General features: G+C 53.1%; 2 protein-coding genes and 1 long non-coding RNA gene across 3 annotated transcripts in view; 2 read left to right on the forward strand and 1 right to left on the reverse strand.

Annotated features, from left to right (window-relative positions):
- The first annotated feature begins 15 nt into the window (after window positions 1-15).
- Window positions 16-7,111, forward strand: MRM3 (mitochondrial rRNA methyltransferase 3). The gene is made up of 4 exons (XM_061176702.1): window positions 16-330; window positions 585-829; window positions 2,245-2,412; window positions 4,597-7,111. The coding sequence occupies exons 1-4, from the start codon at window positions 17-19 to the stop codon at window positions 5,169-5,171; spliced, it is 1,302 nt and encodes a 433-aa protein (XP_061032685.1). The 5' UTR covers window position 16; the 3' UTR covers window positions 5,172-7,111.
- A 4,281-nt stretch (window positions 7,112-11,392) lies between these two features.
- Window positions 11,393-25,705, reverse strand: part of NXN (nucleoredoxin) — a 140,360-nt gene continuing 126,047 nt past the window's right edge. Inside the window, exons 6-8 of the mRNA XM_061175475.1 lie at window positions 17,930-18,109; window positions 16,008-16,132; window positions 11,393-13,028 (exon numbers count right to left, since the gene is read on the reverse strand). Of these exons, the coding sequence (XP_061031458.1) occupies window positions 12,846-13,028; window positions 16,008-16,132; window positions 17,930-18,109 (488 nt within the window). The 3' untranslated portion in view covers window positions 11,393-12,845. The remainder of the gene's footprint in view (window positions 13,029-16,007; window positions 16,133-17,929; window positions 18,110-25,705) is intronic.
- Window positions 14,069-23,605, forward strand: LOC133079800 (uncharacterized). Its single transcript, XR_009698309.1, has 3 exons — window positions 14,069-14,354; window positions 14,551-14,742; window positions 23,391-23,605. It is a non-coding gene; the product is annotated as an uncharacterized LOC133079800 (long non-coding RNA).

The following is a 25,705-nucleotide window of genomic DNA, read 5'->3' on the forward strand; positions in this document are numbered from 1 at the left end:
CACGGCTCAGGGGAAGATGGCGGTGCTGGGGGAGTGCGTGTGTTGGGCCACGCGACCGTTGCTGCCGGTGGTGCGGACTTGGGAGCTCGACGCGCGGCGCTGGGTCCGGGCGCTGCGGCGCAGCCCCGTGAAAGTGGTGTTTCCATCAGGTCAGGTCGTGGAACGGAAGCCCGGTCCCGGGAAGCAGCCTCGGAAGGCGGCGGCAGAGGCCAGTCTCCGCGAGCAGCGACTGAAGCAGTCGCGTCAGGTGTCCCCATCCCAGACCCCCAGCACCTGGGAAGAGTCGGGGCTTCGCTATGATAAGGCTTTCCCTGGAGACAAAAGGCTGAGGTGATGTGTTCCTGAGGCTTGTCGAGTTTTCTCGTTTCTCTTTCCTCCTCACAACGAGACCTTGACCTCTTCCCTCCCGTTGGAGGACTTCTTCCAGCACAACTCGCTGGTTTTTATTATGCACGGAGGGCAGGATAAGTGTCTTTCTAACAGTTCGTTTCTTTCCCTGCGAAGCTCTTCATGTCTGTTAGAACTAGATGTGTCTCCGTAACGGGGATGTTGGTAATTACCCGTCTTTTTGTTTCCACCCACAGCAGTGTGATGACAGTAGTTAAGTCCAGGCCATTTCGGGAAAAGCAAGGGAAGATCCTGTTGGAAGGTCGTAGGCTGATTGCAGATGCTCTCAAGGCTGGTGCTGTGCCCAAAGTTTTCTTCTTTAGCCGTCTGGAATACATAAAGGAGCTGCCCATTGAGAAGCTGAAAGGTGTTAGCCTCATTAAGGTGAAATTTGAGGACATCAAGGATTGGTCCGACCTAGTAACACCACAAGGAATAATGGGTCAGTGGTAATCCAGTGTGTCTGTAGAAGTAGAGACTTGGGATTATTTGTTCATATTTGTCTCAGGGCAACAAATTTTATTTAAACCAAATTCAGAATATTACTGTGCCTAACCTTTTCTTAAGACACCCAGAAAAATACAGTTCTCAAATCTGTGCATCTTGTATTTTCAGTGGAGACTCAAGCCATTTTTTTGTCGTTTGTATTGTGGTTTTTTAATAGTCTCTAGGGAATAATCAGTCTTCCTCAGACCTTATTTTTTGGGGGTCACTTCTTCAACCTTAAGTGTTCAACTAAAAATTAAGAAAATGTTGGGAATTCCCTGGTGGTCCAATGGTTAGGACTCAGTGCTTTCACTGCTGTGGGCCCAGGTTCGATGCCTGGTCGGGGAATTAAGATCCCGAAAGCCACGAGGCACGGCCAAAAAAAAAAAGTTAAAATGTTTACCAAAAGATTTACCCTCCATTTCCACAAAACCTCTGCCAGTGTGGTAATACCTATATATTGTTGACCCCCTTATTCTAGAAGCAGGTCTGAGCAGTTAAGCTGCAATTTATCGCCCTGTTTAGCCTGTTGAACAGGAAACCTTGTCTTCATTTGATTGAATCCAACTCAAGATTCTAATAGACTGTCTGTTAGCACTTAGAAAGTCTTTTTTCTAAATATGGAAAGACTAAACTCTTTATACTTTTTTGACATTCAAGATACGAGAATCGAATGTGTGAGTGTAGAGATTTCTCTTGGATAGTAAGGGATAGTTGGGGCAGGGAGGGCGTTTTCTTCAAGATTCTAATGTTTAGGCCAGGGCCTCTCACACCAGTTGTGCATGCATATTCCCTGTAGTGGGCTCACTGTACAGCTATTAATTGGGAGCGGAAATTCTGGGGACCGTCTCTTGTTTCTGTAACCCAGCAAATCCTAGGAATCTGTGCCCCTGTGCCCAGAACTCTCCCGTAGGGTGGGGACTTGGACTACTAAAGTCCTCCACTCAGTCTAAGTAACTGTGCTCTTATTAGCTATAGTTGTCCTTGGTAAGGACCCGGGTTTGATCTCTGGTCGGGGAACTAAGATCCCACAAGCCATGCAGTGAGGCCCAAAAAGAAAAAAAGAATAACTAGGTTACAGAATAATTTCATAGAGTGTGATTTTTTTTTTTTTTTTTTTAGGTAAAAGAAAAAGCACTTATATATGGGTAGATGGACATACATGTAGGGAGATGCATGGAACAAGTTCTGAAAGGATACACTCCAAGGTTGAAAGCAGTTATGAGGGAGAGGAGGGCACTGAATTTCTCAATCAGAATGTTTTCACCTAGTATGTAATTAAGAATACACAAAGAATGATAAATAAATGAAAAGTCAAATTACTCCCTATGCCCACATCAGACAAATGAACCACCTTTTTTGTTTCTTTAGGGATTTTTGCCAAACCTGACCACGTTAGGATGACATACCCAGAGATTCAGCTTCGCCACGCACTGCCCATATTGTTGATTTGTGACAATCTCCGCGACCCTGGGAACCTGGGGACAATTCTGCGATCTGCTGCTGGCGTAGGCTGCAGCAAAGTGTTACTCACCAAAGGTAAGAGCACGTGTTACTGGGTGGATTAGGTGGCTGTTTGTAAGTGAGCTGGCTCTGTGGGCAGACATGCATGTATTTGAATCTTGGATCTGTCCCTTGGTAGCTATGTGTGAGTAAGTAGTATCCTGAATGTCAATTTCCTCATCTGTAAAGTGGGCATAACAGAATCTACCTGGTGAGGTTGTTCTAAGGATTAAGTGAGATGATGTATATCAAGTACTTAGCACTGTGCCTGGCACACTCATTCATGTTGATTATCTTTAAAGTTATTTTGACATCTGCTACGTTATTAAAGAACTTATAATTAATCAGGGAAGAAACAGATGCTGGTTTGAACACTTGGTTGTCTCCTCTCATCAGAAACGGGAATTAGTAGCCTTGGTTCCAAACAGACTTGCCTAACAGTTGGGACATGCCTAAAAGGGCTATTACAGCCTGGGGGGAGCGGGGAGGGAGAGGATCATTCATCAGAAACAGTCAAGCTACCATTTGGTGTAAACCAAAGTGGTCCCATTGCTGAGACTTGCCTAAATTGCTCCTGCCAGCTCCTCCTCCCAGTCACACCTTGTTGGGATGCATCTCTCCGCTGGGATGAGTGAGGTGCAGGGTTCCATCATCAGTACCCCACTCACCTGCCTCATTGTTGAGACCTCTGAGAGCAGGTGTGGTCTGGGAATGCACCTGTATAATCCAGGCAGTGTGGTTTCCACATTGATGCTGGCGGATGGTGTGTGAGAGGTAGGGAAAGAGTAGGAACACTTGGTGTGGTGGCCAGTGTTGAGGACACCAGGATGAGGGGGAGTCTCATCTTGTCCCTTGCTCCCCACCGGTGGAGGGGTCAGACTAGATGGCGCCCCTCCAGTCTGGGCCCCTCTTCTGCCCGCCCCTCCTGCCACCTCTTGGCACACAGCCCACTTCCCATGCCTTGTCCCTGTGGTTGGGGGTCCATGTGAACAGTGTACATTCTGCGTGTCTTTTTTTCCTTTTTAAACTTGGTTTGCCTACTTAACCTACCCTGAAGTTTGACAGGCTATTAAGATAACTTATAATGAGGAGACTCGTGCTAACAAGTCGGGGAGGATAGCGGATATGTGGTGCCCTGGTCCTGCTGTCTCCCGACCTGTGGGAAAGGCCAAGTGTCTGCTGATGCATAGAGGTGGTTGGGTTTAGCACGACTGCACGGAAGGGAGAGGAAGTGTGTATGGGAGAAAGGGCTGTGGCCTTGGTTCTCCCTGGATTACCGTAATTGCCTCCGATCTAATTTCCCCATTTCTAGCATCTTCCTTGCTCCAATCCAGATTCAACATGGAAGCCAAATGGGTCTCTCCAAAACATAAACCAGATTTTGTCACTACTTTGCTTAAAATCCTTCAGGGTCATTATATTGTCTTCTGGATAAAATCCTAAACTCCTCAGCTTGGCATACCTAGCCTCCTTTAAATTGGTCCTTTCCTGCCTCCGGTCTCATCTCCCACCTCACCCCCATCCCACCCCCACTCAGTAATTGGCCCAATTACCTTACTTAGTTTTTCTTCCCACTTCTGTAACTTTGTCCTCTGACCCGGTCATTCTCTGACAAAACCCACCTAACCTTCAAGATCCCGCTCAGTGTTGTGTTCTCGGGTGGTTTTTCCTGATAGCCCTGCTTTGTACAAGGGTTTTCTGTTACCTTGTTCATGCTTCTTTTACATCAGTTATTACTGATAGTGTAGTCACCTGCTGAAATGTCGTCCCGACGCCATTGCCCACTCCATCATGAGCTCCTTGAGTTTGGGGACTTTAAGGCTCTCGCATCTCCCGTCCAATGTCTGGCACGTGTGTGGTAAATGTTTCTTTTGTTTGTTTTGTTTTTTGTTTTTGACCTCACCACATGGCTTGTGGGATCTTAGTTCCCCGACCAGGGGTGGAAGCACCGAGCCCTAACCACTGGACCACCAGGGAATTCCCTGTGTGTGGTAAACGTTGAAGGGATGAATAAAATCTGTTTCAGCACTAGCAGGAATGAATCCTCCAGGACCTGGGCTGGACACCGCCATAGCTGGGGAGGCAGAGGTCCCCGCCACCAAGAAGGCCACGCTAGGACGTTTTTTGCTTTATCTCCTGATCCAGAATTAATCTGATTTACTTCACAGTCCCCATGTCTGGGAAGGTTTGTAATGTTAATTGGATCCTTTTATTTTCTAGGCTGTGTGGATGCCTGGGAACCCAAAGTGCTGCGGGCAGGTATGGGCGCACATTTCCAAGTGCCCATCATCAACAACCTGGATTGGGAAGCAGTGCCCAACTACCTGCCCACCGACACCCGCGTCTACGTGGCTGACAACTGTGGCCTTTACACGCAGGCCCAGGCCCAGGCCCAGGCCCAGGCCCAGGCCCAGATCCAGATGTCTAATAAGGCCAGTGACTACGGCTGGGTATGTGACCGACGACCCCTAAAGTTTCACGAGTATGAGGAGGAGGAAGAGAATCTAGAAAGTGCAGCCAATAAAGGCTGGCTCCCTGAACTTGAGGTCCAGAGTTACGACTCAGACTGGACAGAGGCACCTGCAGCTGTGGTGATAGGTGGGGAGAGCAGCGGCGTGAGCCTGGAGTCCCTGCAGTTGGCTGAGAGCACGGGGGGCGGGAGGCTGCTCATCCCCATTGTGCCCGGTGTGGACAGCCTGAACTCGGCCATGGCTGCGAGCATCCTGCTCTTTGAAGGGAAAAGACAACTGCGGGTGAGGGCGGAACACTTGAGCAGGGACAGGAGTTACCACTGAGAGGGGACGTGGAAGCCAGTCCTCAGTTTTAGGTTGTCTCTGTGGTTATTGGAAAAATAAGAACTTCCCTGACTTTCTGCTCAGCCTCAAAAATAACAAAGGTCAGAATTCCTCCCGAGATCTCCATCTTTCCACCGACTTTTATATACGTGTGTATATGTACGTGTGTGTGGGTAACAGACAACATAAGTAAATGCTCCTCATGGCTGTATGTTTTTAAAAATTGTCCACCAAGGAGCATCTTTGTGCCCAGAAAGTTGCTGAGGGCATCACCTTGGGTAGGGAGGACCCCTCCCTCCACAGCTGGGGGTGCTCTGCAGTCATGGAGCGCTGGTTAGAGGCCGGCCTTGGTCACTCACTTCTGTGATCATTGGTCAGTGGAAATTAAACCCCTGTGAAGTGTAGACCCGCAGATTACATTAAAAAGTTTTATTTCAGTGTGGTCAGTGGGTCTCAATGCCTGTCTTTTCATCTTTGGCCTAGTGATGAGGACATTGCTGAGATTAATGACCCAGGAAGCTGAGGGCTACAGGTGATGGCGTTCAGTAGCTGGCTCTTCTTTTGGCTTGGCTGTGTTAATCTCTGTGATTGTTAATTCAGGCCATGACTTAAACACTGTATATGTGTGACACAATTTTTTTCCCCCATTTCTGGTGAAAGAGCTGAATTCATCAGGTGGCATTATACTTTCTTAGCACCTCTGCAGATATCTTTTTGAGAACTTGGTTCAGAAAAGGAGGAAACAGTTCTTAAATCTTCAGCTTAATCCTGCATCTGTCAGCAAAGCTGTACCCTTTTTACTAGCTTCCTGCTGTTAGTCCTACTTTGTATAACACTTTTGGTTAAATGTAATGACTTACTTGTTTACATTAATCCCCCATCCTGCATAAACAGAACTGTTAGGAAAATGCCACTGTTCCTGGAGGCTGTGTGAACAGAGGCTCCTGCGAGGGGAGAGGCTGAGGTTCTGAGGATGAGAGCTTGGGGCCCTTGAGCCCACAACTCTGCAGCAAGACCCTGCTGTTCTTCTCTCTCTCACACCCCCAGGGGACCAGGGCAAGCTGGATCCTTACTCACCAAGTGCCAGCGGGATGTAGCCAGGGACACGAGGGCAAAGGCAGGTGGTAATCGCTGTGTGTGTAAGTAAGTCACTGTGTGTGTGTGAGGTGGGATGGCAGGAACTAGAGTATGGGACCTAGTTCAAGCAGTGCTTTTACAACCACAGCGAATATGGTTGGAGTTGAGGACAAAGACACTAGCAGTGTAGTGTCACCACGTCCCTTCCATACAGTGGCCCCTGTCATGGTTGGGGTTCCTTGGGAGCCCTTCAGCTGCTCATCACAGGGAGGTCCGATGAGTTGCAGCATGCCCAAGACGAACCGTGGACCCCTCTCTCCCCCCTTGGCTCGCCCAGCTCCCTGGTAAGACCAAAAGGTCACGCATGACCGTGCCCCAAGTGGTGCCCCAGTGGGATTGCTTTGTTATGTTTGAGGGGAGGGGTTTTTAAAGGAACAATCTCTTTGGCTGACTGGCCAGAAGCTGCTCTGGTGTCCCACTCTGGTCTGGGGCTGCCCAGGGCCCCGCACAAATGTTGGGTGACAGTGGCCCCCAGAATGTTCTTGAGACTCTCCATCCCCCATCAGCTTTTAAGAAGTAGAAAAGCCCACAGCCTTTATGCTGTGTTGAGCCCACAAAGGCTGGGGCCCTCTGCCAGCTTCACAGCTATAATGCCCGTCACACCAGCAGGCGAAATTGGGGGCAGTGGACACCGGAGAACGATACCACTCATATTGACAGTCTCCCAACACCTTGGAAAAGTGCTAAAGAAACACCACTAAAAAGAGGCTCGCAGAAACTAACAAACACACCATTGTAAAGCAATTATACTACAATAAAGATTAAAAAAAATAAAAAGAGGCTCATGCCTTTTCAGCATGAAACCAGTCTCCTGCAATTTTTGTCCCTGGGTTATTGTACCTGCTGACTTTTATTGCAAAATAAAAACCAATGAAAGGACAAACCCTATACCTTGTTTTTGTTCAGAAAAACAAAGCACCGCAGAAGAGCACACCTAGCAAGTCATTCTATCATCCTGGGTGTAAGAAGGAAAAGACATTTACATCCCATTCACTTTATAGTCAATGACTTGTATACCATGCCTTGTGAGTTCTTTTTGTATATTTGTGGGTATAACTTAGCAGAGGGGAGGGCAAATTTTCCTTTCTTTAAAAATGATTACAGGGGAAGCAAATGGTGAAGTTGTTTGCCTAGTGATGGAAATTAGCCATCTGGAATTCTTCTCAGTTTTGAGGCCAATATTTATGTCACCATTTCCCCAGGAGACAGGAATGAAAACTGAGCAGTATATGACAAGTAAAACACATTGCTTGGCTGAAAGAGAAGCCTTCAGAAGGTTGGCCAAGCTGCCCCTTGCTTTTGTGTTGCATGTGGCTGTAATGGTGATTTCTGCCACAAGGGGGCAGTCACGCCCCAACCACTCCCAACCCTGACGGGAAGGGTGGGGATTTTTCCTGGATATAACTTGTGAAAGAGGATGGAGTCAAAAGTCTCCCTCCACCACAGTGGGCCTTTTGCAAGCTGTTTGTGCTCAGAGGTGCTAAAGTTGAAGACCCACCCACATTGTCATTCATTCTCGGCAGAATCTGAAGTATAGAACATTGGACCAAAAACTAGGGAGGAAATGGACAGAAATGGGAAGTAGCTGCCTCAGAAAATACTAGCACATCTTTTCCCCTTGAATGGAGCCGCTGGGAAAGCAGCTCTGGACTAATGCTGATGTCCCCAGGTGCCTGGAACTCACACTGAGAACCCACTGCCTCGCCCTGCTTAGTTTCAGGGCAGGGGAGGCAGAAAGGTCCTCTTCCCTCCCCCAGCCGTGGCTACTAGCTCATGTTAGAATCTCAGTCATTAAGGCCCAGAGGATAAGCAGACCTCCTCGGGGGACTGGTTTCCACTGGGGCCTTCTACCACCTGCCCCAGGGTTATTAGCAACACCCGATGTCACCAAAAGCTGAACTGCTCCACTTCTGTTGTGCCACCACACGAAGACTCCAGGATCAGCGCCTTGCCCAGGGTTCCCCGACTGGTGCTGAAAACCACGGCTGTGCTGTGGGCCCCTCTTGGCCAAGCCGTCTCCACCCGCTGTGGGAGCAGAACTGACTGGCCCACCTGAAAAAGGCGTTTTAAAGGACACACTTGTGCAGACACCTTTAAACTCCAAGATCTCACATCCTCTGCATCAGTGAACACGCAAAAGAAAGAAGCTAGAAGCCAGACGTGCCGCTGTGGGTGACTGACAGTCCCTGAACCAGGGTCCCGCGTTACCTTGGAGCAGCTGCAGGCACTCATAGCCTCAGGAAGCCAGGCCGCTGCTCAAAGGCCAGGTACTGAAAATCTGCATACATCACGCATGGTAGCAGCTCTGTTCTTCACATCTGTTTTGTAGGGAGGAGCAAGTTTTTTCAACTAAGGCCTCATAGTTGGAGAAGACCATCACCAAAGCTGATCCTTCCTCAAAATGCAAGAAGAGAACTAAGGTTGGGGAGAGACGTGGCTGCAGCAGGGTCTGGCCTCCCAGCCGCCCTTGCACCTCTGTGACCCCAGGCCGGCAGAGTGGCTTGACTGGCTGGGGACTTCATATCCTCTGATATCAAAGGAGATCTGTTTTGGGGGACTGGGTCCTAATGATGCCTCCTCCCATATCCCACTTCTAGCCCGTGTGGGTGACTTACTTGTGTGAGGCAAGAGCGCCCAGGAGTCAGACCTGAGACTGGCTGCCTTCCTGGGGCTGCACACTGGCCTACAGGCCTGGGGACAGAGGCTTTCATGAGGTGGCACATTGTTGCATGGAAACCCTACAGCCCCTCAGAACAAGTCCTACCCAAATCTAGTCACACATTTCCTGACTCGGGAAGTATTCCAGAAGGCCAAGAGGGTGAGACATACTTAGGCTGAAAAATGCAGCAGAGTTACTTCTCTTCGTGCTTTCACACTTAGGCATACCTAGAATGTCCTGATGCCAGATCTACCCTCATAGAAGGAGAAATCCCGGCCATAGAGTAGACCCAATATAAGATTTTCCTACATCTGAGCTTTTTGTTTCCTGGAAAATATTCTACCCTTCACACATGCACCACTCGCTAATAATAATCAATAATGAAGCGAATATACAACAGCCGTTTGTCCCCAAAGCATTTTCCCTTGAGCAGCCTGCTTGGAGGAAAGCAGTGGGCGCTCTTGTCCCTGTTGGTGTCAGCAAAGAGGGACTTAGGTTTGAGTGCTCACTGAACACAGCTGCTTCAGGGTAAATGGAAGATCCTGAGCTCCGGGCTGTCCTCGGTTCACGCCGCAGCACCCGGAGAGAAGCTGCAGGGGCACTGCCGGACCTCCCACGATCCACACCGCTCACCGCCACTGTGTTCAGCTCCTGCTCCCAGCGGGCAAGCAGGGGCCTGCCCGAGGGGGAGGTGACAGTGAACAGAATGCTTGCGTGACTAGAGGGGCTGGACCAGCTACTCGCTTGGGCCCCTCCCAGGGCTGCCACTCCAAGCCCGCAGGCCTCTCCACGTGTACACGCACACGCGTGTGTAGTTCTCCTCCTCCGATGACCTCATTGGGTCCAGCTGCTCCGTTCCTGGACCACATTCTACTATGTCTATCACTGCAGAATTCCGTTTGCTGCCCTGGAACAAGGCCGCAGGAGGAGAGAACAGCTTTTTAGTGGCTTTAATTAGGCAACAGGAAAAAACACAGTCTGGCTGAAAATTACCACTTGAAGCTTGGCTGATGCCAGAAAAGCAGAACAGGCTCCCTGCGCTTGGATGAGCGCGAGTCATTGATTGCGAGGACACACTTGGGGCGGGGGTAGCAGGCAGCCCCCTCACTCCTGGAAAAGAAGCTGATTCTCAGTCGCCCTCTGGCCTTTACAGCTGCCCACTGTACGTGCCAACCCCACACACATACTTTTTTTCTTAAGCAGATCTTTATTGTTGGGGACAGGTAAAAAAAAAATCTCATCTCTGTTGTGAAAATAGGTAGAATTGGATCTGGAAGTCATTGTGGTGAACACAGATCTGGAACCCCAGGGTGGCATTTTTACAGCCACCATCCTGCCTCAACCTGCAGGGCATGGTTTCCCTTGCTGCCGGCGGAAGACCTTGAGTATGTCACAGCTGGTGTTTTAACCTGCTTCCGATTAGCGACAAGAATTTTAAGATATTTTGGAGCTGCTTAGTGGGAATTAAGATGCCACCCACTTCGTCTGCATCAATAACCTTTAAGATCTCTCGCACTATAGAGACCGGGATTTTTCACTGGTGAGGTGATCCTCCCCCAGCATTTTTCCCCCAAAGTCGCCACCGTATAAACCAAAAGCACCTTTTTGGTAAACCTTCCCATTGATCTTAACCTCCACACCCCCCTCCAGAAGGGGAATTCTGGTGTCAAGGGTCCAGTTGACATTAGTGGCAAGTAGTTTAGTCGGCCCTGCATGGACCGTAGAAGGATCACAAATGACCTAATTTTTCTGCTGCAGTGACTTGCGAGGAGGACTCCTCAACTGGACTTTGTTTCTTTTGCCCCAGAAGGTTAAGTAGTTGCTAAGAGAGACCACCTTTGCTCCAAGGCCATCATGGTACAGGGCACAGACAGAAATCCCGACCATCCTCCAAGTGAGGGTGACCTCACCTCGTCCCCACACCCCCCGCCCCCCAGGGAGACACTGGCAGGGCTCCCGGAGCAGCCCCTAGCCCTAGGACAGAGCTAGGTTTGAGAGTCTCCAACTACTGCCCCATTCTTCACAGGAGGACCCGTGCTCAACTCCTTGTGTTTCTCCAACTGGCCTTCTCAGGCTTCTGAGCACGTGTTCCCGTGAAGGGGGGGAATGAGTACGTGTCCACAAGGATGTCTGTAATCTGAGACTCCACCCCCTGCAATAGCAAGTCAAACCCGGAGAGGTGGCGGCCAGAGCTCCAGCGGGGGATCTGCCTCTGGCGCTCTAATCCAAACGAACATCCCGGCTTCCAGAGGATTCGACAGATGACCACGTTAGGGCTTGGTTCTCAAAAATTCTGAAACATAGCTGCCAAATATCCGGTGAAAGTCAAGAGGATCTTTGTGTATCCCCCGCCCCACTGCCCACCCCATGGAGCACAGCACAAGCCAAAAGATTTTTGTTATGAAGGACAGGAATGGCCAAGTGGTTGATAACGTCCAGAGATGCCTGTTTTATTTCTTACTAGGTGACTGCATTTCAGGCTGGTAACAGTAACAGTCTAATTACCAACTAAATTTGTACCTCTGAACTACAAATCAACAATCCCACTCAGCAAGGAGCGACGGTGTCAACAGCTAATTGGAGGGGGCTGGGTTTTCCAAATAAATGGTCTTGATTGGCTGTGAGTGGAGCCAGGGGTGAGGCCTGAGATTATTTTAAAGGCCCTGACTCCTGACTGAGATAGGCTGAAACCCTGTGAGGCCCTACGCAAAGCCTTCCATCCCAAATCCTAAGAGCACAGCTGTTAGCTTCCTTTCTGTGGTCAGTTCAGCCCAAACAAGGAGCTGAGCTGGGCCCAGCAGAGCGGACCCAGGGCCTACTCTTAGCTGACCTGTCTTTGGTGTGCACTCCCACCTCAGGGCACAGCCCTTTCTGCAGGTTCTTAGGAAAAAGCTAGGCTTCTGGTAATTTTTTTGTCTCTTTTAAGTTCTGCTTTGAGAAGAAAAGGGAATGCAGGGGTAACCAAGGGTGGGCAAGGGCACCTCAGCAGAGCTCCAGCGGCCCCAGGCCCAGAGCCGGGCTGAGTCAGGTCTGCGCTGGTGAGCGGTGCTCCTCCGGGAACACAGGACCACCGCATCTTCTTGGGAAGATGTCCAAGGGGGAGAACTTAGTAGTAACATTCCAAGATTGTAGGGGCCGTTCATCTGAGAGGGTAGAAACTGGAAGAAGGTCAAGATCAAGGAAGAAAGAGCTAGAAGGAAGGAATGAGCAGCTCCTTCTTATCACAGGGGAGGCGCTCCATCTAAGTAAGCAATTATTACGTGAATCATTACCGTAGCTACTCTCTTCCTCACCAGAAAAGAACACAAACTTCCTTTGAGGGCTGGAGAGCCCCTGCCCAAGAACCGGCTGACAAGCTGGTGTTTTTCCCTCAGACCGAGACAGACCAAGTCACTTAGGAAAGGACGTCCTCGCCAGCAGCTCTGCACGGAGGCCTCCGCCCTCTCCCTGCTCCACCCACCGCGCGTGTGCCTCTGAACCCTCGGGCTCTGCACGTACGTGCTGGCACCTAAGGCAGAGCCAGAGCACCGATGCTCTGTCCCTTGGTGCCCACTTGACAGAAGAACACCCTGGCAAATACCTCACCAAGAGCTAGGGACCAAGAGAACGCTGCAGTCCCAGTTCGGGCCGGGTTATGCCAGCCCCGCGAATCCCAAGCAGAGTCTCCAAACACGGAGGTTCTTCTGCTGCTGGAGAGGATGCGCACCCTAGGGTGCTAGCTGAGGAGTTAATGCAGAAAACAAGGCACCACAGAGAGGTTGGACACTTGGGTTGTGTGATTCGGGACACCCTGGAAAAGTCCAAGGGTGGAGGGAAGGGCGGGGGAGGGGGAGGAGAAGAATGAGTTTTAAATAACATCCCGGGAAGCTGGAGCCCGACTAGATGGGCTCTGGTTTGAGCTTTTCTGCTAGGAAGTCATTCACAAAGGCCTCCACAATGGCAGGGGTGATCTCCTCCACGTCCATCACGTACTTGGCCCGGGCTGACATGTCCAGAATGGTGAGCAAAGGGGCAGCCTCGGGCAGGTTGGTGTAATCTCGCAGGGAGTCGGTCATGTCATCCTGGAAGTCACCAGAAGGAAAGAAAACCAGTAAGTTTTCAAGAAAGAGGGTAGAGAGTCCCCTGGGCCCGGACTCCCCAGATGGCCTAGGAATGGAACCACCCCATCATCCTGGCGAGCGGCCGGCCTCCAGGAAAGATGGGCTCTCAGAACGGGGAGCAGGGGACCCTGCCCTGCCAGGGGGAGGGGGAGCCTGGTTCACAAAATTCTCTCTCTGCGTCACCCCAAACCCCAGGCAAGTCATCTTTTTTTATTAGCATGAAAGCAACTTTAACTTGTGAAAATGGGATGTCCTTTGATTACTTACTTTTGCAACCAACTCTCAATTATCTGCAGCCCCACTGTGGGCCCAGGCCAATCTGGACTTCAACTTCAGAATGTTTTTAAGAAAACAGCCCACTACCCCCAGCCCCACAGCTGCAGCGGGGGCAGGAGTTACACCGCCAGTTCAGAAGCCGGGGCCCCTGAAGTGCTACTGAAGTTTACACGGGTCGCTGTATTTATCATACGTTCCCAGTGACTGCCCTGAGGAATTTCCCTAGTATCAGATGTAGCTTTATTAAGTATAAAGGCAAAGAGAAATCCAAAGACAAGGAGAAAGATTTGTAAGGGAGCAACCATCTGAGATTACCTTTCACGCTGCTGATACAGGAAATGGACTCTCTATACCCATCCCCAGGTTGTCTTACCATAAAATGTGCAAAATTCTCCACTGAACGAAAAGACCTGAGTCGCCCTGCCGAAAAAGGGCTCGGGGTATTCCTGGCCTTAAATGCTGGTGAGCAGGAAGCTCACCGGTTTCTGAGACAAAAAACATTTCTTTCTGAAAGGGCAGTTCTTTAGGAAAGATGATTAGTGATTGTCTTTTTTTCCCCCACCCTATAAAGAGCACGCACTTCCCAGCAATGCCGGGTGATTCAGCATCTCTGGCAGCGTTCACCAACTCAGGGCCTCCATTTGGGTTAATAAACAATCTTCACGATAAACAGAGGGGAGACACCTGGACAAATACCATACATCCAATTCCCATTAGGAGGCCAAGCCAGAGCTCGCTGTCTCCCCTCCACTTTCCCGGGAGCAAACACGGGGAGACGAATTTTTACGTCTGTTAAGGCTTCAGAAGGGGCAACTTCTGCCTGCGGGAGAGGAAAGGATCAAGACAAAGCCACGGCCCGCTCAGCCCTGGGGGAATGTGAAGGGCCTAAGTCCAGGGCTCAGAGGCCCCCAGTTGGTGCCTGATGTTCCAGCGCCCTGTGCTCCTTCCTGACTGCCTTGCTTCTGAGGTCAGAGAACTGGACCAAGAGAGCTGCCAAGGCCAGGAGACCAGGTGCAGAGCAGGGGAAGGCCTGGCGGTGGGTGGGAGAGCTGGAGCAGCGGATGCCCCTGGGCCTCTGCCCAACCTCCTGGTCCAGGCTGGGCGGCCCGTCTGCCAGACCCGCACGGACAGAGGGAGCAAGAGCACTGCTTCTGGAGTCACTCCTCATCTCTCGTTCACTCCTCTCTCTGCCACCCACTTAATGCAGGCCTTTGGCAAGAAACTTCTCAGAGCCCAGGTCTCCTAAAACCTGTGAAACGGATTCAATAATGGCTCACGTGGGGCTCCGCGAGCATGAGAGCCAGCCAGCACCACAGCCCGCCCAGGCCGGACTCGGAGCGGTCTCAGCCTCACTCTCCTCGTCTCTGAGACGGTAGCGATGATGTTCCCTGCCCACGAGGTGAGGAGCACGTGGGCGGTGCAGGTGAGGCACCTCGCTCGGGGCCTGGCCTATAGGAAACCTGCCACTGATCCTTTTCAGCCACATTTGTAACGCGGCCACCGGAGCCCTCCAGCCCTGCCAACGCCCCGGCTCAGCCCTTTCTCCTCTGCGCTCATCTCTTCTCTCCGAGCCGTTCGAAAGGGGTTAGAGTTTAATACATTCAGAGCGGCTTCCATTTGTGCTTTGTGTGGAGCGGGCTGGGGACCCCCCAAGGCAGGGCCCTGTGAACCTGCTTTGTTCCCTCCACCCCACGGCTGGGCAGGGTGACTTCAGCTGCCTTCCAGGGGCCCGCAGAGCAGGGGCGGCTATTGAGGTGATGAATGGGTGGTTCAGGGTGTCGCGCCACCCCCTGGGATCCAAACACAGCGTGAAATGAGCAGGGGGCTCTGACCAACTGGAGGTACAGATGGGAGCAAGGAGGGCAGGGGGGCTTCAAAACGTGTATCTGTCAATAACTGGCTTAGGCCGGTGCCCGGGTGGGGGGAGGCAGCGGCGCCTGCGCGGAGGGTGGCTCCGGGGAGGGGACCGAGGGGGCGTGGCTGCGTCCATCTCACAGATTCCACGTGTGCGGGACCCAGGCTCCCAGACCTCTCGGGAGGCGGCCCAGCTTAAGGCCCGCCCTTCGTCCCTCCCCCTCCCCCACCCCCGGTGGAGGGCCTTCTGCTCGGTCCAGCCCAGCTGAAGGCCCTCCAGGGACAGGCCTGGGGTGGGAGAGACAGGGATGCCAGGAACGTCAGCACCCTCCCTGGGCTGGAGGGGTAATTGCAGGTCGGAGTGGTGGTCGGATCCCCACCGGCATCCCGTGATGGGAAAAGGCCCCGTTGCAGGCTGGGGGAGGGGACTAACCAAGAAGACACTCTGTAAAGCATCAAGAGTTTGGTTTGGACCCAGCCCAGAGAGAGTAAGTGTTGATCGAGATCTTTGTGGCTCCCCAGCAGCCGGGGTGGGCGTAGCCTGGGTGCAAGAGGCGGGGGAGGGGGGGGTGGGTCTGTCGTGGGAGGGCCTCCTGCGGCCCTGAGGCTGCTGTGTGAGAGATGGCAAGAAGGAGGCGGCAGGGGCCAGAATTGGTTTTGACATCTTTTTATGCTACATTTGTTTGTGGAATCTTCTGGAAGCACGGTCACCCCAGACCCCCTTCAGACATCCCCAAGGGCTGTATCACTGGTGTTCTAAAAGCCGGCCAGCTGAGCCAGCCCCGGGGGCCAGGCCACAGCAGCACTCACCTCCCCCGCCACAAAGAACAGAAGTGGCGCCTCCTCCTCTTTGGCTTTGTACTTGGCGATGATCTTCTCAGCTATGGGCTGGATCAGCTGCTTGGCTGCCTCGGACTCCCCGTCATCCTCAGAATCTGTGACAGGGGAGAGAAAGACATAGAGACGCACTGGCTTGTCAGTCAAGATGGAGTGGTGCCTGGGTCCAGGACCTGACTTGCCCATCTGAGCAGCCCCTGAATGGAAGAGAAGCCTCCCCTGGGACACCAGCCTCGCCTCCTGGGTGCAGGAGCGTGTGTCCCCAGGCATAGGCCAGCTTGCTCGCTGCTCTCACACACAGGCTGTCCTGAACCATGCCCCCAGGAAGAACTCGCTTCACCAAGTAGCGCTAATGCCCAGGCAGATGCAGTCCTGTTCACTGAGCTCTTCACAAACCCACCTTGGAAGCTGAGCCTCCCCTAAGCCAGGACCTGAGGTCCCGGCAGTTTTTCTCACAATCACACAATGAGATGCCGTGACCGCGGATCTCTGACTTCCTAATGGAAATGGCAGAACTGGTGGTGGTGGGTCAGGACTGTGGTCTGATCAGCAGCTTTGGTGGCGGTTGGGAGGCACCAGGGCACTGGCAACTTCACAGCTGGCAGCGGGACTTGGCTGGGAAGGGACAGGCTGACTGCAGGGGAGAACCCCCAGCCGGGCTCCCAGAGCCCCCTCTGGGCATCTCTTGCCTCCAGTGAAACAGCAGCATGGGAGCAGCTCACTCCTGCTGAACCCTGAAACCGAGAGCAAGCGCAGACCGGGGGTGGGTGGAAACAGGTGCCCGCACAGGACCTTCACCCAGAAGTGCCACACTGCCCGGGAGGCCCAGTGCGCAGGCTCGGCACCACACACTCTAGATCCACATTTAACTAGCTCCGTGATGCTGGGAACTCGCTTTGCCTCCCTGGGACCCTACTTCCACATCTGCAAATGGCCAGTGAGGTTCCCTACGGTCCCTCAGTTCAGAATTGCTCCCAGGCCCCAGGATGTGGGCGTGTGAGCCTGCCTAGGAAAGCCCCAAGGTGAATGGTTCCCCAAGGCCATCCCCTCCCAGGGCCTCTGTCCTCCAAGCATAGGGCCAGCCTGCAAGTCAGTTTGCTTCAGGATTCCCTCAAGTCTGCATGTTGGCTCCCCGCCTGGGGGCCCCCAAACCAGACTTCCAGAGAATGAGGGTCGGATGCTGCCTACATTCTCCAGCCCCCTCACTGTGGTGCACATGGCAGCAGCTCAGCCATGATTCCGGTACCCACATTTACTTTAAGTTGGAACCAAGCAACGAGTCCCAAGGCAGAGGGCAAGGTGGCCCTTGGCCAGCAGTTGCTCTGTTTGCAGAAGGAACCAGGGTCACCCCATGGGCCTGCAGGGAGCCTGGAGTGGGTGTTCTGTGTCCTGCTGTCACCCACTGAAAGCCAGAGTGGGAGAGGCGGGGAGACTGAGGGGCTCTCAGCCCCGGAGAGGCCGCCCGAGGCCGGGCCCTGCTCCAGCCACCCTGGGGCAGCTCCGCAGAGCACAGGTGAGCGGCGGCAGCAGCTGGGGATGAGACTTGGCCTAAGGGGCCCAGCCCCCCACAGCTGCTGTGCTGCAGCCCGGCCCCCAACAATGGGTCTGTTCATCACGGGGCCGAGGGCTTCCTCCCGGGCTGACCTCTTCTTCCCAGCTGGCAGCCGGGAGCAGCTAGGAAGGAAAGCACAGCAGCAGCGCCCAGAACACCACCGCCCACAGGGGAGAACCACGAATAAATCACTGGGGTCAGAAGCACGGCAGCCACGGAGACAAAGGCCCAGGCTCTGCGTTGCTGGCGACAGAAAGAAGGTGCAGGGACAGACTTCCCCGACCCCCACCCAGTGAGCTCTGCCCATCCCATCCCACCCTGGGGCTCCCGCTGAGCTTCATACCTACAAAAAGGACGAGGCAGGGGCCCTCGTTGAGCTGCACGGCGTTGGAGTCGGAGAGCTCCAGCACGGGCTTGGGGTGCCACGGGAAGCCCCTGCAGTCCTCGTCGTTCAGCACCTCCACCCGCCCCTGCCGCGTGATCACCTCCCCCTGTGGGTCCAGCACAATGAGGGTGGGGATGCCTGCAAGAGAGGGCGCGAGATTGGCCACGGACCCACAGTCCACGGGACGGCCCCCTAGGACACAATTCAGCCGGAGAGCCCTGGGATGGAAGCTGGGCTCAGCCTCTGAAGAGCCAGGGAGCCCCCCTGGGTTGGCAGGTAACTTCTCCACGGGAGCCTAAGCAAGTCACTCCCCCGCCCCCCGCCTCCTGGTGAATGCGCTGCAGCTCCCACCTTATCCCACCGCCACGGAAAGATCAACAAGGCTGTGCGTTTCAGAACTCAGCACGGGGGCTTGGCACATAGAAGCAGAGGAGAAGTCCTAGAGAGATCCCCAAGAAGCAGGAGCTGCTCCCATACCTGCAGGGAGTCTAAACCTCATGAGGTGGTGTGAACACCCACTCCCCTGCAATGTAGCCCAGCACAGGTCAAGGGCAGGAGGGCCCCACCCGTGCGAGCACAGGGGGCCTGTTGGGGGGAGGAGCCTGGGACAGGGGCTGCCAGGGGCAGGAGGACAGGAGGAGGACAGCTGGCCGCCACCTCCAGCCCTGCTGCTTGGGGAGGCCCCAGCATTCGCCCTGAGGGGGGCAGTCCCTGGAGGAAACATGCTGCCGGCAGTGCCGTCGCCCTCATGTTAGAGTCCTGGGCTGGGGTAAGAAACGCAACACAAAGCGCCCCGCAAACCACAGCCCGCCTCTGACCATAAAGCCTCCAGTGGAAAATCACAGGCGATCCCTCCCAGGTTACAGTCGCATGTGAGTTTTCCACCTCCCTGTTCTTTGTACCCCATTCCCCGCTGCTTCTCCTCCAGCCACCACCCACAGCCCACAGAGGCAGACTCGGCCCTGCCCTTTGAGGACACTTGTCTCTCCACTGGCAGTTGGTTCCCTCCCCCCTTGCACTAACCAGCTGCCTCCCCTCTGGAGCTGACTGGAGCTTTAATTTTATATGGGCCAGGGAAAGCCAGAGCAATTTAATATTTATAGATTCCACAGCATTCCGTCGGTAATTTGCTCCGCTGACATTTTACTTCGCCACGGGGGGCGATGCTGAGGTACCAGAAATACAGCCCTGGTGTTATGACCTGCATGGTGGCTGGGGCAGCGGGCATGCAGTGGTGAGCCTGTCTGCAAAAGGAAAAACGAGTCTATTATGTCCACACCTATTAGAAGGAGTGGCTTGGCATGTCGGGGAACAGGTCCAGAGAGAAACAGACTCTGGGGACTGCCTTTCCCACAACACACATCACATACAAACGCACGTGGCCATAGCCGGCACACTCAGGGGCTTTCAGGATGCGCCCAGAGCTGTCCGGGCCTCCTGAGTTGTGTGTCAGAGTACAAGAGACTCGGGGCATTTCCAGCCTCATCCTCACAACGGCATGTCATCCCCCAGAGGCCTGGGGCTCACATCAGGTGTGTCCCCAACCAGGATCGGGCTGGGCTTGAGTCAGAAGCCTGAAGGGAGCCTGGGGCTGGGGCCCACGACACGACAGGCTGGCCAGCTGCAGACAAGTGCCTCCCCAGCACCATGCCTCATCTCAAAAATGCCTTGGCAAAGTTCTTTAATCAGTTTCTGAAATTGGGCGATTTCAAGTGTTGGGTTAAACCGGGGCCTGCCCACTGCTATGATTAGACACTGCGGCAGGCCTGTTTGTAGCCCAGACGTGGGATGCTGAGTTGGTCTGTGGAGGGCAAGCAGGCACAGAGGACGGACAGAGAAGGCAGGAGAAGTAAAATCCAAAGGCAAAGAAGCTCACTTCCTGGTTTGGTGCCTCGGTTTCTCCAAGTGACTACTCTAAGGGGCTTCTTTGTTACCACGGCTGCAGCCTCTCTCCAGTCATTGCTGGTGGGGACCAGGACGGCAGGGCAGGGACACAAGCCCCCAGCTGGCTGCTGTGGAGTCCTCGCCAAGTCAACAGAGGAACAGCTCCCCTGGGCCCCCGGGTCTCCCCACTCCTCCCCCACGGCTACGCGAAAGCGAAGTCCCCCTTGTATTTGGTGCTTCGAGCCCAAGATGATGAGGTGCATGTGACTGTGGAGTGTAAACAGAAAGCGACTCGGTACAATGACCACAGACTTCAACCAAGAGAAGCCCATTTCCGGCACACGGACAGAGAAGGAGAATCAACAAGCATCGGGCCAGGCCGCCTTCCCATCACCGGATCTTGGGTTAGCTCGGCCTCGGAGCCCTAAGTGTGTATGTTCCTCCAGAGATGAACCAGCGGGTGAGAGAAGGAAGCTTGCTCTCAGGGCATCTGCTCTGTGCTCCGCACGGGGCGTGGGACCTCACTCACTCCTGGAAGTACGATTATCCTCCTTCTGCAGATGTTCAAGTTGCCTACCTAAGGTCGTCTGGCCAGTAAGTGGCCACGGTGGGACAGGAAGCCTGGTCTGCCTGCTGGAAAAGCTGCCGCTCTTTCTACCAGGCCGGCCAGTGGTGGGGGCTCTCACAGCCCCGGGTTGGGGACTCTCATCCCCAAGGAGGAGCTGGGCAGGGCAGGCCCTGCATCCACACCTTCTGCACCATCCACCTCCCTCTTCTCTGAGGCTTTGGGGAAGGAGGCTGAGATATGATCACCTCTCCCCTTTCTCCCCCGCCCCCCACCCCATCAGGCCTTTCCTGCTCCCCCCGTCCCTTGAAGCAGGTTCCCCGAAGCAGAGACTTCTAAGGAGAAAATAGGGCAGAGCCTCTTATGGGAAACTTAAAGGGAAGGGAAATTTTCTAATCAATGCCTTTGTACAAAATAACTGCCACCCCAGCAAGGGACTTCACTGAAGGGAATGAAAAGGGAGCAGTTCGTCTCTGCTTCTCTTGAACTTGTCGTTTCCCAGCTGGGATGGCTGGAACGGTTGGAGGAAGAGCACAGTAAGAATTCTAAGGAAGATCCAGGAAAGTCACTTAACTGCTCAGAGCCTCATTTCCACACCGTCAAATGGGGGTAGTGATAGTTTCCTGTCTTACTTGGGAGCTGGAAGTAAAATGACAAGTAGAAGATGCTTTCGAGCAGACCATCTGGCACACAGTAAGTACTCCGTAAATATTAGCTCTTATTATAAATAAGTTCATCATTATTTTTTTTAATCATCCCTAAGTTGATCATTTGGCTCGCGAGAAGGGACAGAAGACTGGTGCCTTGCTCTCGTGAGATAAACAGAAACCTCCACGCTGGCTGGAGGGAGTTCGCTAAAGAAACAGAGCACCGAGGCGACGTCAACACCACAGGGAGGGTTCCAGGGATGGTATAATGCTGCCACGTGTGCGGCTGGTGTTCTCTCGCTCGCACCACCCCAAGCTTAACCTCTGCGAGTAGAACACACACTCTATGCTCCTAGAGAGGGCTTCAGCCCCAGGCCCCCGCCCAGGGGAGCTTGGGTGGACCACAGCAGTGCCTCAGAATCCCCTTCAGCATCTCCCCGAAAACCTAGAGAAGAAGGAACAAGGCCTAAGAAGCTGGCTCCATACTGTTTCCTCCTGGGAGGAGCCGATTTGTGAGTATTTAAAACCATCTCAAAGCCATGTGCGGGACTTCCCTGGTGGTGCAGTGGTTAAGTATCCACCTGCCAATGAAGGGGACATGGGTTCGAGCCCTGGTCCGGGAAGATCCCACATGCCGCGGAGCAACTAAGCCCATGCACCACAACTACTGAGCCTGCGCTCTAGAGCCCGCGAGCCACAACTACTGAGCCCATGCACCACAACTACTGAAGCCCGCACGCCTAGAGCCCGTGCTCCGCAACTAGAGAAGCCACCGCAATGAGAAGCCCACGCACAGAGTAGCCCCTGCTCGCCGCAACTAGAGAAAGCCCGCGCACAGCAACGAAGACCCAACGCGGCCGGAAAAAAAAAAAAAAAGCCATGTGCACGGAGACTGTCCCACAGTTGCGTTTGGTTGCTTTCCTATCACCAAGGAAAGAGGGAGTTTCAAAGGAGGTGGTGGGTCTGGGGCAGCACCTGGGGGTGGGAGAGGACCTGGTCAGGGCCGTAACCCAACTTTGTTTCTCTGCTTCTAGATGGCAGTGTGATCGCAAAGATTGCTGGCAGTGGGGAAGAGAAAGGGGAGGAAAAGCAGACCCCAAGATAGGAAGAGTGGGTTAGGGCACGTGGCAGGGCAAGTGGTTACGTGATCACGGAAATAAATGGTCATCATGAACACTGTAGCAGTATGGAAATGTTTGTAATACATGGATGAGTTGAAAATGCAGAATACACAGTGCTATGTGTACAATTACAACTATGTAGAAATATGCTTGAAGACAGAGACCAAAAGGACTCAGAAAAGTGAAAACAGTTGTGCTAGGAAGGCAGGAATGTGGGTGAAATAGATACATATTTAAGTTTTGTTAAATGGTATTATGATGAATGCACTAACATTAAATAAAAATCAAACAGGAACCATAGGGCAGCAGGGGTGGGATGACAAATACAGACCATGCCTTGGCAACATCAACCCCAGTTCCGTTCATCACATCCCTCTTTTCCTCCCCCTCCTACTCCCCCAATCCTTCCCCTGCTGGGAGAGTTAAGGAAAGGAAGAAGGCAGCTGGTTTGAGTGGTGAAGCTCAGAGAAACCCAAAGAAAGTCAAAGGGATGAGTCTGGGCCCACTTGAACTCGGCCAGAAGGCCCGCGTCAGGAGGCACAAAGAAGACTTTTTTTTTTTTGACCGTGCCACGTGGCATGCGGGATCTTAGTTCCCGGACCAGGGATTGAACCCGAGCCCCCTGCAGTGGAGGCTCAGAGTCTTAACCACTGGACCACCAGGAAGTCCCAAAGAAGACATTTAAAATGGCAGCGTTCTTGTAATACAGAAAAGCCAGAAATGACCAAGTATCCACTGACAGTGGAACTGATAAACAGGCTGTGGTACAACAAAGCACTTCACGGCACTGAAATAAACCAGATGTAAATATCAACAGGGATAAATCTCAAAAACATAATGTTTAGTGAGAAAAGCAAACTGCATTATGATATTACAGCACGTCAGCACTTAAGTACACTTCTAAAAACACACCCAGCACGACTATACATTACTCATGGATTCAGAGACGCAGTGAACATCTGAAAACAGATGAGGAATATTCACAATGACTGGATGATAGTGTCACCGCTCTCCCCCACTGGGGAGAAAGAAGGGGCAATGCTCCACGGAGGAGTAAAGGGAACCCCACTTGGTCTGTGTTTAATGCTCCCATTCGTTGATAAATACCTCAGGCAAAGATGTCAGTTCTAGGTGGTGGCCACATGGGTGTTTGTTACATTATTCTTTGTCCTTTCCTGTTTTTCCTTTTTTTATGTTTTCAGAATGAAACAAGACGAGCAGAGAAGAGCACTGAGGCTGCTCTGTAGGCCCCAAGACAGCCGCCCTCCCCAGGCCCAGGGGGCCAACTCCACAGAGCCTGCGCCAGCCCTTTAAATACTGAGATTTGCCTACAAAAAACACCAGCGTCGGCCCCTCGCCCTCTACTCATTGAAAAACACAATGGCTGAATGTTTCGTTTCTATAGAAAATAAAGAGACTCTGCCTCAAGTCCATTTTGTGAAAGGGGCAGGGAAGAGGGCAAAGGAAGGGAAAGAGAGAGGAGAAGGGCGGGAAATGGATAAGAAAGGCAGGGAAAAGGGAAGAGGAGAAGAAAAAGCCAGAGGATAAGGATGAGGAATAAGAGGGCAACAGAGATACAGAAGATAAATAGATCTCGGGAGAGCGACGGGCCTCACACAACTGCCTCCCGGTCTTCCCTGCTGCTCTCCTGGTGGCAGGGCCTCCGTCCACCCCAGGCCCTGTTCGCTGGCCCCACAGGCGGGGGCGGGGGTGGGGGGGAGAGGAACAAAGCCAGCGAGGGCCTCTAACCCAGGAGAGAAGGGGCTCTGAGCCTCCCTGCGCAGAACATGGTATTCTCCAACAGCCAGCATTAGAGAATTGCTAATGGGATCTGCCTTTTGCCAAGTGCGTCTAAACCCTTTCCTTAGAAAGGCATTTGTCAGCAGCTTATAGGGCTACAAATTCCCCAGTCTGCACAAAGCGCTGGGAGGAGGGAGGCCAACCCAGCTACTCCCCAAGGCAAAGGAAGTGGATGGAGGCCACGTGCCAGGCTTTGGTGAACTCCAGCGGCCCCATGAAGACTGCCAGCTAACACGGCCCGGGCTCAGGCCAGAGCACCCGAGGGACCAGCAACCAGCCTGGGAGCAGACGCCTCCTCAAGGCTTGCAGCACGTCCTGCCATCTCTGAAAGGGGTGACTGGAGGGCACAGCCTCAAGACCCAGACTCTCCCACCACCACCTGGACGGACACCTGAACGAAGTGGCAGCACCTTATGCAAGGGCTCCTCGGGATGCTGGGAGATACTCAGAATCCGGGGGCGCTCTGAGCCCAGCTCCCAAGATGCTCAGAGGATTCCGGGTTCTTCTGCATTGCCCATTTTCACCCAAGCCTGTCCAGGTGACACAGAGGAGCTCTGCCCTCATGGGCCTCAATATGGTCTGATCAAGTCATTTGCGCGCTATAAGGCACAAAGACAGGCCAGGTGGAGGTGGCTCAGCTTGGGTGCGGGTAGGGGAAGGTACCTCATACTGCTCTGTGAAAGCACCCTCATCAAAACGTTCAGGAGGAGACAGAAAGTGGGGTGAGAGACCAGGACACAGAGTCAAGCAGGGAGCATGAGCTCCCCCAGATACAGCCCTGCGGGATTTGGAGAAGACCAGACAGTCGGTGGAACCCTCCACTGACTCTGCATATGTATGGAGTGTATGTACGTGCACATCGTGATACTGTAACATAATGAGGCGTATATATTTGGCCTTCATCCCCAGCTCCTGGCACAGAGCTCCTAAAACCCCTATAATTTCCTGAATGATTGGGGTGATAGGAACATCTTTTGTTATAATATTTGGTCTTAGTCCCAGATCCTGACACAAGAGCTTCCAAGACTGTTGGAATGTAAGTGGTAAGAGTGAGTGTCTTTTTGGATGCTCACGAGATGACGGGTCTGGGTCGCCAGAGAGACGTGGTTAGAAGGTTGGAACATTCAGCTCCACACTCTTGACCTCAAGAGCTGGGGAAGGGAGAAGGGCTGGAGGTTGAGTTCATCACCAATGGCCAGTGATTTAACCACTCATGCCTACATAGTGAAACCTCCATAAAGGCCCCAAAATGATGGGGTTCAGAGAGCTTCCAGGTTGGTGAACATGTGGAGGTGCCGGGAGGGCGGTGCACCTGGAGAGGACACGGGAGCTCTATTTGAGCAAGAAAGAAGAAAGGGGATGGGGAGACACACAGACATTGTGAGTTACGGACCTGATGATGTAAAAGATGCTTCATGGTGGAGAGGAGGGAGACTGAGGGAATTCAGGAGAGCCGGCCATACCCCCACGAAAGCAGGCCTGCTGAGGAGAGAGACACTCACCCAGGGGAGAAGTCTGGGCCGCGGGAGATGCCGACAGGGAGGAAAGTGATGGCCCCGGGACCTCAGGCCCCCAGCTCCACACCCCCAGCACTCTGCTCCCGGTCCAGCCTGTGCGAGGCTGCAGAGGCATCTTCTCAGCAACCCCGCCCCCTAGAACAGGCTGTGGATTTTCTCTACCTTATATTTTGGTAGTCAAACGCAGTGGGATGCTGACT

The sequence above is a fragment of the Eubalaena glacialis genome, chromosome 19 (genome assembly GCF_028564815.1).
Source record: "Eubalaena glacialis isolate mEubGla1 chromosome 19, mEubGla1.1.hap2.+ XY, whole genome shotgun sequence".
Lineage (NCBI taxonomy): Eukaryota > Metazoa > Chordata > Mammalia > Artiodactyla > Balaenidae > Eubalaena > Eubalaena glacialis.

What these genes read in the sequence shown, in the direction of transcription:
- MRM3 (XM_061176702.1), top strand. Translation starts at nt 17, where the DNA reads ATGGCGGTGCTGGGGGAGTGCGTGTGTTGGGCCACGCGACCGTTGCTG. An exon ending in CCTGGAGACAAAAGGCTGAG is followed by an intron (nt 331 to 584) that starts GTGATGTGTTCC and finishes TTCCACCCACAG; the next exon opens with CAGTGTGATGACAGTAGTTA. An exon ending in AACACCACAAGGAATAATGG is followed by an intron (nt 830 to 2,244) that starts GTCAGTGGTAAT and finishes TTGTTTCTTTAG; the next exon opens with GGATTTTTGCCAAACCTGAC.